Raw genomic sequence first — 12,280 nt, 5'->3', positions numbered from 1 at the left:
TGGACAATCGAGCTAGGGGGTACAATATCACATTACAATTACAAGGACCTTAACCTGGACATGCCTATATTTACAATTCTAACAGCTTTTTTGTTAGTAGAGCATTTAACCGTCTTAAAATACAGTTCAATTTCTTTTTGTAGGGTACGAAAATGTGGTTTTCTGTTTGTAAATTTTTACATTTGTGTATATGAAATTTGGCCAAAAGAATAATGAAATTAATTACATAAAAATGTTTCAGCTTATTTCTATTGTATGTAAAGAATCCAAACAGTACATCTCTCCACAATAGTGTAAAATCTTCATAAATGTGTTCAATTATAAACCTACTGATGTCTTGCCACAGTTTTCTTACATGCATACAATGCCAAAAAAGATGCAACACTGTTTTTGGGTGGTCATTACAAAAGGAGCAATTTGAGTTGATGTTTTCCTTACACTTCTTCCTATAGTGGTTGGCAGGATAATATTTATAAATAATTTTAAAGGAAACTTCCTTAATTTTGTTAACAAGTAGGTATGTGTGTGGCAACATACAAACTTTTTTCCAACAGATATTATCAATAAATCCATTCCAATAAGGAATGACATAAGGTATAGATACAACATCCTGCTGAAACAAGGATCCTATTGCTCTGTTGTTGAATGGACCAAAAGAGAAACAAATCTTTCCAACTGATGAGTCAACAGGGTCAATAGAAGGTAGGCTCTGAGGGTCAGGTCTTGACACGTTCCTGAATAACAGCAACACCTGAGGGAATGGCATCTAAAACAATTGCAAAATCTTTAGGTGTTACAGGGACCTTGTAAAGTGATAAGAATTCTTTATAACTGAGTAAAAGACCCTCTGCATTTACCAGTTGGCTCACCAATAGGATATTATTTCGGAACCAATATTCTAAAAACAGAGAGGTATTTTTATACAATATATCCCGATTATTCCATGTATAATATCTGTGTGGAGAAAAATTGTGTTTATAAATTAAGGACCATGACAAGAAAACCTGCCGATGAAAAGCAGAAAGTTTCACTGGAACTTTGTCAATATTATAAAACATCATGAAGTTAAGGCCACCAAAAGTAGAGAAGACATGATGAGGAATAAAATTCCAGATAGAAGCGGGTCTTCTTAGGAATAGTTTTATCCAATTGATCTTAAAAGTATTATTTAAAATAGTAAAGTCCAGAAAATTCAGTCCACTATTCTCATAAGTGTTCATTACAGCAGTTTTCCTAATGTAATGGGTACGGTTTCTCCAAAGAAAGTTGAAAAGCATCTGCTCTATCTCCTTGCTTATTTTACTGTCAAGATCTAAAGATAGAGCGCCATATGTTAGTCTAGAGATGCCTTCAGCCTTGGTTATTAGGACTCTACCTTTTAAAGATAAGTCCCTCTGTAGCCATTGATTTAGTTTCTTCTGGGGTTTTTTAATAAGAGGGTTAAAATTTAGTAAGCCTCTAGACTTCTGATCCTTTGTAATGGTTATGCCTAAATATGTAAGTTCTTATTTTACTGGAATACCATAATATGAAGGTGTCACACAATCTTTGACAGCTATGAGTTCACATTTATTAATGTTACGATATAGATCAGACACTTTGGAAAAGGATTGTATCACATTGATCGATATGGGAATTTGGTTAGCGTCTTTCAGAAAAAGTGTAGTATCGTCAGCCAGCTGGCTTATAATAATTTCTTTACCAGCTATGGAAATACCTTGTACAGGACTATTATTTAAAGAATTTGCAAGAAGTTGGGTGATTAATAAAAACAGGTACGGAGAGATAGGACAACCTTGCCTAATTCCTCTCTTTAACTCAAATCTAGGTGAGGTGCCATATTTCAATTTGATAGAGCTGTTACCATTTGCATAGAGAGTCTTAATAGCCTTACAGAAAAAATCCCCAAAGCCAAGTCTCTCAAGGGAGTGGAAGAGAAACTGATGCTCTACTGTGTCAAAAGCTTTATAAAAATCTATAAATTATATGAAGCTATCCTCAGTTATTAGGTCTGAGTAGTCAAGTACGTCTAATACTAGTCTGACATTGTTTGAAATATGTCTGTTCCTCATGAAGCCAGACTGTGTTGCATAAATGATTGCATCCAGGACTTCTTGAATTCTTTTTGCAAGTAGTAAGGCTAATATCTTATAGTCATTATTAAGAAGACAAATTGGACGCCAGTTATCGATGAGCAGCACTTCTTTTTTAGGCGTAGGTATCAGTGTTATTAACCCCTGACTCATTGTAGGAGGGAGAACATTGTTTTTAATACTCTCTAAAAAGACTTCAAATAGGAAGGGAGCTACTTGTTCAGAAAATAATTTGTAAAATTCTGATATAATTCCATCAACACCTGGTGATTTATTGTTCTTTAGATGTTTTTGATAGACTATAATCTCTTCAACTTTGATGAGTTCATCACACTGTTTAGATTCTATATCACTGATAGAGTGAACATTATTCAGTGAGTTAAAAAACATATCTGTGGATTCCTGACAGTACTTGGAGCCATACAATTTTCTGTAAAAATTGCTATAGTATTTAGCAATTCATTTTTGATCATCTGTAATAACACCATCAATGTTTAACTTATGGATAGTGTTATTTTTAGAGTGAAATGTCTCAAGCCTAAAGAAATAGGATTAATTCTGTTTTCCCTCCTCAATCCATTTTTTCCTAGATCTAATAAAGGCTCTTTCTGCTTTTAATTTATATATATTATCCAGTTTATTTTGTAACTCAATTAGTTCCATCTTCTCCTCCCCCAAGAGGTCGGCTGGGGACCTCTGAGAAAGGGAAGTTATCTTAATGATCACCTTTTCCTCCTCAGCTCTTCTGGTCTTAGCAAGATCACTACCATATTTTCTAAGGTATTTGGACACCTCAAATTTAAAGAGCTCCCAGTTCTTGCAATATGATTTTTCTTCACAAGCCCTTCCCCAAAAGTGTGAAAGCAGATCTTTAACCTCAAATTTAAAACCTCTCTCCATATATCAGTAAGATCAAACTTTTCCATAAAAAGTATTAAACCCAAATTCTGATTGGTTGGCCTACCTGGTGGCCATCTATCAGTTGAATTATCTATTGTAATGTTAAAGTCCCCTCCTATCAATAATAACGAATTGGGAAATTTAGATAACCAATGAAGTATATGTTTCTCTATAGATTCAAGCAACTCATCATTCTCATGTTTGGAGTTGTACCCGTAGAAGTTTACAGTAATGAGCGTAATGTTATTGTAACTGATCACAAGACAAATAAAGTGACCAAAGGGGTCACATTCCGAGTGTAGAATATTACCACCAAAGGTATTTTTCATTGTAGTGACACCGGCGGAGCGTTCAGATCCATGGGAGAGCCAAATATCGTTGCCCCACTGTGACCTCCAGAAGTTGGCATCAGCCAAAATTGAGTGAGACTCTTGAAAAAAGCAAAAATCTGTTCGAAATTGTTTAGCAAATAAAAATAAGGCCTTGCGCTTCACATTGTTTCGTAACCCCCTAGCATTAAGAGATAATATAGACAAAGACAAAACAACAAAGATTATATAAAAGTATAAACTGTAGTAGGATGAGTCAAAGACGTAGGAGCAGTGAACGTAAACGATAAGGAACCGAGATCTGCACCATTTAAGTCAATTTAAAGTGAAAATAGCTTATTCCATAACCTTTGAGCTAGACGTTATCTGGCTTTGAAATTGAACTCAACTGGAAATTATGTTCAAGACCAAACCAAGGGTTCTTGTAGTAAGAGAGCGGAAAAACCCTCTTTAATGTAATCAGGAACTATTCTGAGAAATAAAACAACAAATAATAATTTAAATAAAAGGGTACCTACTATTTTAAGTACATATGAAAACTGATCATAAAATAATTGAATAACAAAATGTTTTACATATAAATGTCCCTAAGACCTTTTTTGGAAATAAGTATTAATAACCAAATAGAACAATAACCGTGTAAAGTCAGAACAGACCTGTATGCCCTTTAAAACAGTATCTTAGTTACTGTATACATAAAAATAAATACAGCTTTCAATCTTCTTCGTAAGTTTGAACACAAAATAGGTCTTCTGGTCATACAAGAACAAACTAATAAATTGAAATACCTGAGTATTCCTGAAAAATAGTCACCTGATGCTTGTTAGGTAAACAACATAAGGAAAATGAGAATACCATGGCTGAAACCATCAACCTGTTCCTTCTGGTGAGATTTTAGGGAGGAATATGGATTTCTGAACCGTTGATGAAACCTTGTCCTCTGACGAAGTAAGCAACCTTCCCCTCATTTCGTGCTAAGTAAGGGATGTCTACCCTTACTTAAGGACTGAAGCTAGGCGATTGCGCAATGTCCCCATGAGTGACACAATACTGAGCCAATCATGGTGCAATGCTCCTATTTTCTGGTGGCCCGCCCCACCACCACAGAAAGCCCTGAGCTAGGCTGAAACACTTGCATTTTGGAGCTGCCTTACTCAAGAAAACAAAAAAGAGACCATGGTTGTATGCGGCTTTATTAACTCAGTTGTATATATATATGTTTTACATTGTTTGCAAACTGATATGTGACACGTATTAATGCCAAAATAACATGCAAGCCCCCCAATTAAAAACAAATAAACAAATATATAAATATATAAATATATATATATATATATATATATATATAATTTATTTAGTTGCTAAAAATGTGGGTCTCAAAACCGGTGGGGCTCTGCCTGCCCTTAGTATCTCTATTCCACTGCTCCTGCCATCTCTACACCATTACTGTCCATATCAGGCTTTGTCTATCTGATTTGCTCATTGACACTACAACATCAACAACCCCACTATTAAGTCCTTGTTTAGCTAGTACATGAACTGCCTCATTCCCCTCCACACCTAAATGGGCTGGAACCCAGATAAAGCTTGTCTGTATACCCATCTGTCTAACCCTGAAATGGGACTGCAGACTCAACACTGCACTTGAATTAGAGCAAATAACTACTATGTCTGGCTTGACTTCCTCCACCCACAGCAAGGCCAACAGCATGGCCATCCGCTCCAACGTTTATACAGCCAGATGATCCGTAATATATTTCTTGACTGCCACCCCACATTCCTGCACGGCAAATGCTGACCCAGTATGTCCTGTCCTTGGATCTTTTGAACCATCTGTGAAAATGGCAACAGAATCCTGATATACACAGTATCCAGATGTCTATTAAACAAATCAGATGGATCAACACCCTCCTTATCTTTCCATAATCTCCCCAACACTGCCACTGGAGGCGGGAGCAGCCATGGTGGATTCACAGGAATAGCTACCGTTGGACTAAACTCCCTTCCATACAGTCCCATCTCCCTCGTCTGGGTATTACTCACCCACCCAAAGCTTGTGTTCTGTCCTGGCTCATGTTCCCAGCATGACTGTAAAATCCCTTTCACAGGATGAGACACCCCATGTTACTGTAGGTTAACCCAATAATTCATTGCCAGTTCTACTCCTCCAGGCTATCTCAGGTTACAAACACCAACTCATTCTATGGAATGCAGTCACACTCACACAGATGATAGAGTACTCATCAAAGCTATTCGAAGCATGAAGAGTATTACAACATAATCTTGTAATTTTTCTACCATAGGGCTGCCGGACCATACTCTAAACTGCCATAGTCTATTACAGATCAGATCAATGCAACGTACATGGCCCTCGACGAGGAACGCCCAGCTGCACACTCCTTTATCAGACAGTCTATCCTATTTAGCACCTTACACTTTCCCACCACTCTCTCAATGTGTTTTGCCCAGGTCAGCCTAATGTCAAAGCACACCACGAGGAACCTGAGGGCCCCCACCCTCTACAAGTTTATCCCATATAACTTCAATCATACCTCATCTCCCACCTTCCTCCTGGTAAAGAACACTGTCAGAGTTTTCTCTACAGAGAACCTGAATCCCTACAACGCCTACCGCTCTACCACATCAATTGCTTCCAAATCAAATCAAATTTTATTTGTCACATACACATGGTTAGCAGATGTTAATGCGAGTGTAGCGAAATGCTTGTGCTTCTAGTTCCAACAATGCAGTAATAACCAACAAGTAATCTAGCTAACAATTCCAAAACTACTACCTTATAGACACAAGTGTAAGGGGATAAAGAATATGTACATAAAGATATATGAATGAGTGATGGTACAGAGCGGCATAGGCAAGATACAGTAGATGGTATTGAGTGCAGTATATACATATAAGATGAGTATGTAAACAAAGTGGCATAGTTAAAGTGGCTAGTGACACATGTATTACATAAAGATGCAGTAGATGATATAGAGTACAGTATATACATATACATATGAGATTAATAATGTAGGGTATGTAAACATTATATTAGGTAGCATTGTTTAAAGTGGCTAGTGATAAATTTTACATCATTTCCCATCAATTCCCATTATTAAAGTGGCTGGAGTTGAGTCAGTGTGTTGGCAGCAGCCACTCAATGTTAGTGGTGGCTGTTTAACAGTCTGATGGCCTTGAGATAGAAGCTGTTTTTCAGTCTCTCGGTCCCAGCTTTGATGCACCTGTACTGACCTCGCCTTCTGGATGATAGCGGGGTGAACAGGCAGTGGCTCGGGTGGTTGTTGTCCTTGATGATCTTTATGGCCTTCCTGTGACATCGGGTGGTGTAGGTGTCCTGGAGGGCAGGTAGTTTGCCCCCGGTGATGCGTTGTGCAGACCTCACTACCCTTTGGAGAGCCTTACGGTTGTGGGCGGAGCAGTTGCCGTACCAGGCGGTGATACAGCCTGACAGGATGCTCTCGATTGTGCTTTTGGTGACAAGCCGAATTTCTTCAGCCTCCTGAGGTTGAAGAGGCGCTGCTGCGCCTTCTTCACGATGCTGTCTGTGTGGCTGAACCAATTCAGTTTGTCTATGATGTGTACGCAGAGGAACTTAAAACTTACTACCCTCTCCACTACTGTTCCATCGATGTGTATAGGTGGGTGTTCCCTCTGCTGTTTCCTGAAGTCCACAATCATCTCCTTAGTTTTGTTGACGTTGAGTGTAAGGTTATTTTCCTGACACCACACTCCGAGGGCCCTCACCTCCTCCCTGTAGGCCGTCTCGTCGTTGTTGGTAATCAAGCCTACCACTGTTGTGTCGTCCGCAAACTTGATGATTGAGTTGGAGGCGTGCGTGGCCACGCAGTCGTGGGTGAACAGGGAGTACAGGAGAGGGCTCAGTACGCAACCTTGTGGGGCCCCAGTGATGAGGATCAGCGGGGTGGAAATGTTGTTGCCTACCCTCACCACCTGGGGGCGGCCCGTCAGGAAGTCCAGTACCCAGTTGTACAGGGCGGGGTCGAGACCCAGGGTCTCGAGCTTGATGACGAGCTTGGAGGGCACTATGGTGTTAAATGCCGAGCTGTAGTCGATGAACAGCATTCTCACATAGGTATTCCTCTTGTCCAGATGGGTTAGGGCAGTGTGCAGTGTGGTTGAGATTGCATCGTCTGTGGACCTATTTGGGCGGTAAGCAAACTGGAGTGGGTCTAGGGTGTCAGGTAGGGTGGAGGTGATATGGTCCTTGACTAGTCTCGCAAAGCACTTCATGATGACGGAAGTGAGTGCTACGGGGCGGTAGTCGTTTAGCTCAGTTACCTTAGCTTTCTTGGGAACAGGAACAATGGTGGCCCTCTTGAAGCATGTGGGAACAACAGACTGGGATAGGGATTGATTGAATATGTCCGTAAACACACCAGCCAGCTGGTCTGCGCATGCTCTGAGGGCGCGGCTGGGGATGCCGTCTGGGCCTGCAGCCTTGCGAGGGTTGACACGTTTAAATGTTTTCCTCACGTCGGCTGCAGTGAAGGAGAGTCCGCATGTTTTAGTTGCGGGCCGTATCAGTGGCACTGTATTGTCCTCAAAGCGGTATGTATGTATGTATGGCACATTTCTTCCCCTCTTCCATTACCCCATCATCTGCAAATAACGACCTCCCAATATCCGTCCGTACCTGAGAGTAAACCTCATTGGTCATGATTGAGAACAACCGAGGACCAATCACGCTCCCCTGAGGTGTACCGTTATCCACTAGGTAGCTGCCTGACAGAGACTTCACCACCCTCACCTGGATAGACCTTCCAAACAGGAAGTCCTTTATCCAGTTGTACATTGCTCCTGGGTCCATAGTTCCCCTCCCTTCCTGAACCCACTCTGATTTTATTTATAATTTCTTCATTTATTATTTAACCTTTATTTAACTAGGCAAGTCAGTTAAGAACAAATTCTTATTTACAATGACGGCCTACCCCGGCCAAACCCAGATGACGCTGGACCAATTGTGCACCGCCCTATGGGTCTCCCAATCACGGCCAGTTGTGATACAGCCTGGAATTGAACCAGGGTCTGTCATGACGCCTCTAGCACTGAGATGCAGTGCCTTAGACTGCTGAACCACTCGGGAGCCCCTGAGCCCCTAATGTGGCGATACTAACCCCCTGCTCTCCAGGAAATAAGTATGTTGTTCTGTAGTAATATGTTCCATAATCTTACATGCATGTGATGTTAAAGCTATTGGCCAATAGCTTGTTGGCCTCTTTGGTTCGTTCTCTGGCTTCCAGATTGGTATCACTACTGCCTTCTTCCAGTTGCCTGGTAGTTTCCCTTCCTCCCACACTCTGTTGTACAACACCAATACCTTATCCAGTGCCTCATTACTAAGATGGGCCAACATAGCACACCTCATCTTTCTCAGATGAAGTTAACCCAGCCTTACATACTCTCTCCCATGGTAAATGGTGCATTCAACACGGAATAAACATCCTCCCTCCTATCCAGCACTCCAGGGTTCTCCCCCCTCGTTCTCTCTCAGTCCCTCTGACAGATTTGCTGAGCTATGCATTTGGACAAACGCTTTGGCCATCATCTCTGCCTTCTCCTCATCTGTTACTGGCACATCCTCCCCACTTGTCAATACTGGATTATCACACTCCCTTCTGGCCCCACTCATCAATACTGTATTATCCCACGCCCTTCTGGCCCCACTCATCAATACTGGATTATCCCACTCCCTTCTGGCCCCACTCATCAATACTGGATTATCCCACTCCCTTCTGACCCCACTCATCAATACTGGATTATCCCACGCCCTTCTGACCCCACTCATCAATACTGGATTATCCCACTCCCTTCTGCCCCCACTCATCAATACTGGATTATCCCACTCCCTTCTGGCCCTACTCATCAATACTGGATTATCCCACTCCCTTCTGACCCCACTCATCAATACTGGATTATCCCACTCCCTCCTGGCCCCACTCATCAATACTGGATTATCCCACTCCCTCCTGGCCCCACTCATCATTATTGGATTATCCCACTCCCTTCTGGCCCCACTCATCAATACTGGATTATCCCACTCCCTTCTGGCCCCACTCATCAATACTGGATTATCCCACTCCCTTCTGGCCCCACTCATCAATACTGGATTATCCCACTCCCTTCTGACCCCACTCATCAATACTGGATTATCCCACGCCCTTCTGGCCCCACTCATCTTCTTAATCATCCCCCACACTTCTCCCACATGTGTCGCCCTTCCAATGGTGCCACAGAACCGACACCAACATGACCTCTTTGTTCTCCTCACCAGGGCCTGGGCCTGCTTATACTGAATCAGATGTTGGAAGTTGTGTGCCCTTTTCAGCACTCTAAATACCCTGTTCCTAGTCACCATTGCCCCACACTCCTCCATCCACCATCAGACTGCTTTCCTCCTCCTCCTGCCTGAACTCTTATAGCCTCAGTAGCTGCCCCACTAAACCTGTACCCAGTTATTCATAGGATCCACATACCCTCTTATATCCACCGATCCATCACCTGCTCACTCATCAGCTCCTGAAACTGGTTCCACTTTGCCCTTCCAAACACCAACCTGCCTACTCAGTCCACTGACACCTCCTCCTCTCTCAGCCTACTGTGCATACAGTAAGGATAAGGATCACTCCCTACTGTCGAATCCTCCCATACCTCCCACAGACAGATTCCTGCCGTTGCATTAGATACCAGAGTGAGGTCCAACGTAGAGTCTTTCCTTGTGGCTACATCAATCCTGGTCTTTCATTTAAATCAGATTTTACATCACTTGGCTATTTCCATCTATTCGTTTCCCTCCCCAGAGTGTGTTGTGGGCATTAAAATCCCCTCCCCCTACATCTCTGTCCATTACGAACCACTACATACCCTGTATGATAAACTCCGAAGTCGGTTTAGCTGGCTTAGCTGGCATATCCACAACGAACTGCTGGAACTACTGCCCATTAGCCAACAAGCTTCGAGCATTCCATTCCATTGTAGTATTACCACCATAACTAACATCCAGTAATACATTGAGGTAATCTCAAACCTCTTCCCATGTCATATCTCCGTCCACCTGCCCCGTAATCCCCGGTCTAGATGTGCCTACCCACGTAACACTTTTGCATTGACATCTTCCCAAATCAACTTTTATCACAGCCGTCAATCAACCTCATTGCCCCAACTCCCCCTTCCTCCCTAAACTTCAGAATCACTTTATGCTCCTCCTCACGTCCATGATCCCCTCGCAACTTATCTTGCCCTTCGCCCTTGGCACTCTCGACCTCTGAACTGCCGCTGGAAACTGTTGCTCTCCTCAAACATATTTTTGTCTTCATCTCCGGCTCCATAGACCTCTTGCTCCCCTTCAAACCCTGCTTTCTTTCTCTCCTTTATTTGTACTGATATGAACGTACTTGGTTCGCCTTCTTGTCAATCACTATCTCCAACTATATTTGACCCAGTCACAGCACACCGAGTAAAGTTTGATTGTTTGCTTATTCACTTTCAATCGAATTGCAGTATCTCTCTGCTATCTCCCCCGCAAATCTTTCTCCAGACAGGTGAGTGTTCTTCAAGCAGAGTCCTATATGTCCAATTCATTGCCATAAATTTTGTGATTGATGGAAGTTAAGTTGACCACATGACACACTGCACAAAAGCAGAGCCAGGTTACTGAACCAATAGTGTGGGCATTCCTACATCTGCAGGAACGCCCCCTCAAGCATCCCATTGGTTCCTGCCTGAACTCGTTCCTGCATGAACACCCCCCCAAGCACAACGTCTTCATGCTTGTTACACGGTCAAAAGGGAAATAAATGTATTAACCAGTAGACAGTGTCATTCGCCTGACGAACACCTGCCCCCACCGTCTGACAGAACTGCAGGAAAACAGTTTGCGAAGGACACTGTCTACCATGTGCTAGCTATCTTCTTAGCGACACTTTGTGCTAGCTTGTTAGTTAGCTAGCACACGGTGTCACCCAGAGAACCATGCCCAACAGGCATGAATGACTGTCTGCCAGTAGCCCGCGCCTCCCGCTAGCACAGCAGGCGAGAGACTGGAGCAGCATTGTGTGTTAGCTAACTAACTAGCTAGCAGTTAGCTAGCTAACTAGCTAGCACACAGTGTCGCCCTTGCCTCCTGCCTGCTGTGTACCGGACTAGTTGGCTAAGCTAGCACACAATGTCTTACAGGACATGGAGAAGTAGTAGTAGAGCACGGGGTCCAGGCAGAGATGCAGCACCACCAGCAGTAATGTGGACTCCTTGGCCAGGAAGAGGTGCCTTTTGGTCTGACAGTCTGGAGTGATGACCTCGGTCTGGGCTAGCATATAGGGCGTCCGTACCACGTGGTATGGCACGAAGCACACCACGTACGCTGCTGTCACCGCCATAACATTGACGGTGGCACGGCGAGCATGGCGCCACTGTTCAGGGTCATTCCTGCTCGCCAGCAACCTCTTTAGCACCAGACCGTTGGAATCGAGGACAGCCATGGACGCGTTGAGGAACAGGATGGTACAGAAGACCATCCAGAAGACGGCGAGGCCGTGCCAGTGGAGTCCCACCTGCTTCAGCTTGGAGCAGCTCAGGAACTTCCTCTCTGGGACGTCCTGGATGGGCAGGGCCATGTTGGGCACCATGATGAGGAGCACAAGTAGCCACACCATCACTGACATCAGCCTGGCGAAGCCCACCTCCTGTATACGGAACAGTCTGGAGCACTGGCTGGTCAATCAATCAATCAGTCACTGTTTAAAGTGCCTCTAATTCTAGCAAAACATTTAACAAAAAAAATGCTAATACTCCTTACACAATAATTAACAATAGTACAACATTAAAATAAGTTCAAAAGACAGTTTTGAAACCATAATAATACCTGATCTGCATGTAGCAGTCAACACTGACGAAGGTGAGGAAGAAGATGGACACATACAT

The 12,280-nt window shown here is 43.0% G+C and overlaps 1 protein-coding gene across 1 annotated transcript; it reads right to left on the bottom strand.

Moving 5' to 3' along the window:
• Positions 1–11,126: 11,126 nt before the first annotated feature.
• Positions 11,127–12,280, bottom strand: LOC112266049 (probable G-protein coupled receptor 171). Its single transcript, XM_024443539.2, has 2 exons — positions 12,222–12,280; positions 11,127–12,079 (listed from the first exon to the last, which is right to left on the bottom strand). The coding sequence occupies exons 1-2, from the start codon at positions 12,278–12,280 to the stop codon at positions 11,503–11,505; spliced, it is 636 nt and encodes a 211-aa protein (XP_024299307.1). The 3' UTR covers positions 11,127–11,502.

This window comes from Oncorhynchus tshawytscha, linkage group LG13 (genome assembly GCF_018296145.1).
Source record: "Oncorhynchus tshawytscha isolate Ot180627B linkage group LG13, Otsh_v2.0, whole genome shotgun sequence".
In the NCBI taxonomy this organism is placed as follows: Eukaryota; Metazoa; Chordata; class Actinopteri; order Salmoniformes; family Salmonidae; genus Oncorhynchus; species Oncorhynchus tshawytscha.
The sequence above is the reverse complement of the archived record's forward strand: the minus strand, read 5'-3'. Positions and strand labels throughout refer to the sequence as shown.

Excerpts from the sequence above, each read along its gene's own strand:
- LOC112266049 (XM_024443539.2), bottom strand. The coding sequence starts at position 12,280 with ATGTATGTGTCCATCTTCTTCCTCACCTTCGTCAGTGTTGACTGCTAC. Across the intron at positions 12,080-12,221 it reads GACTGCTACATGCAGATCAG|ATTGACCAGCCAGTGCTCCA; the intron begins GTATTATTATGG and ends ACTGATTGATTG.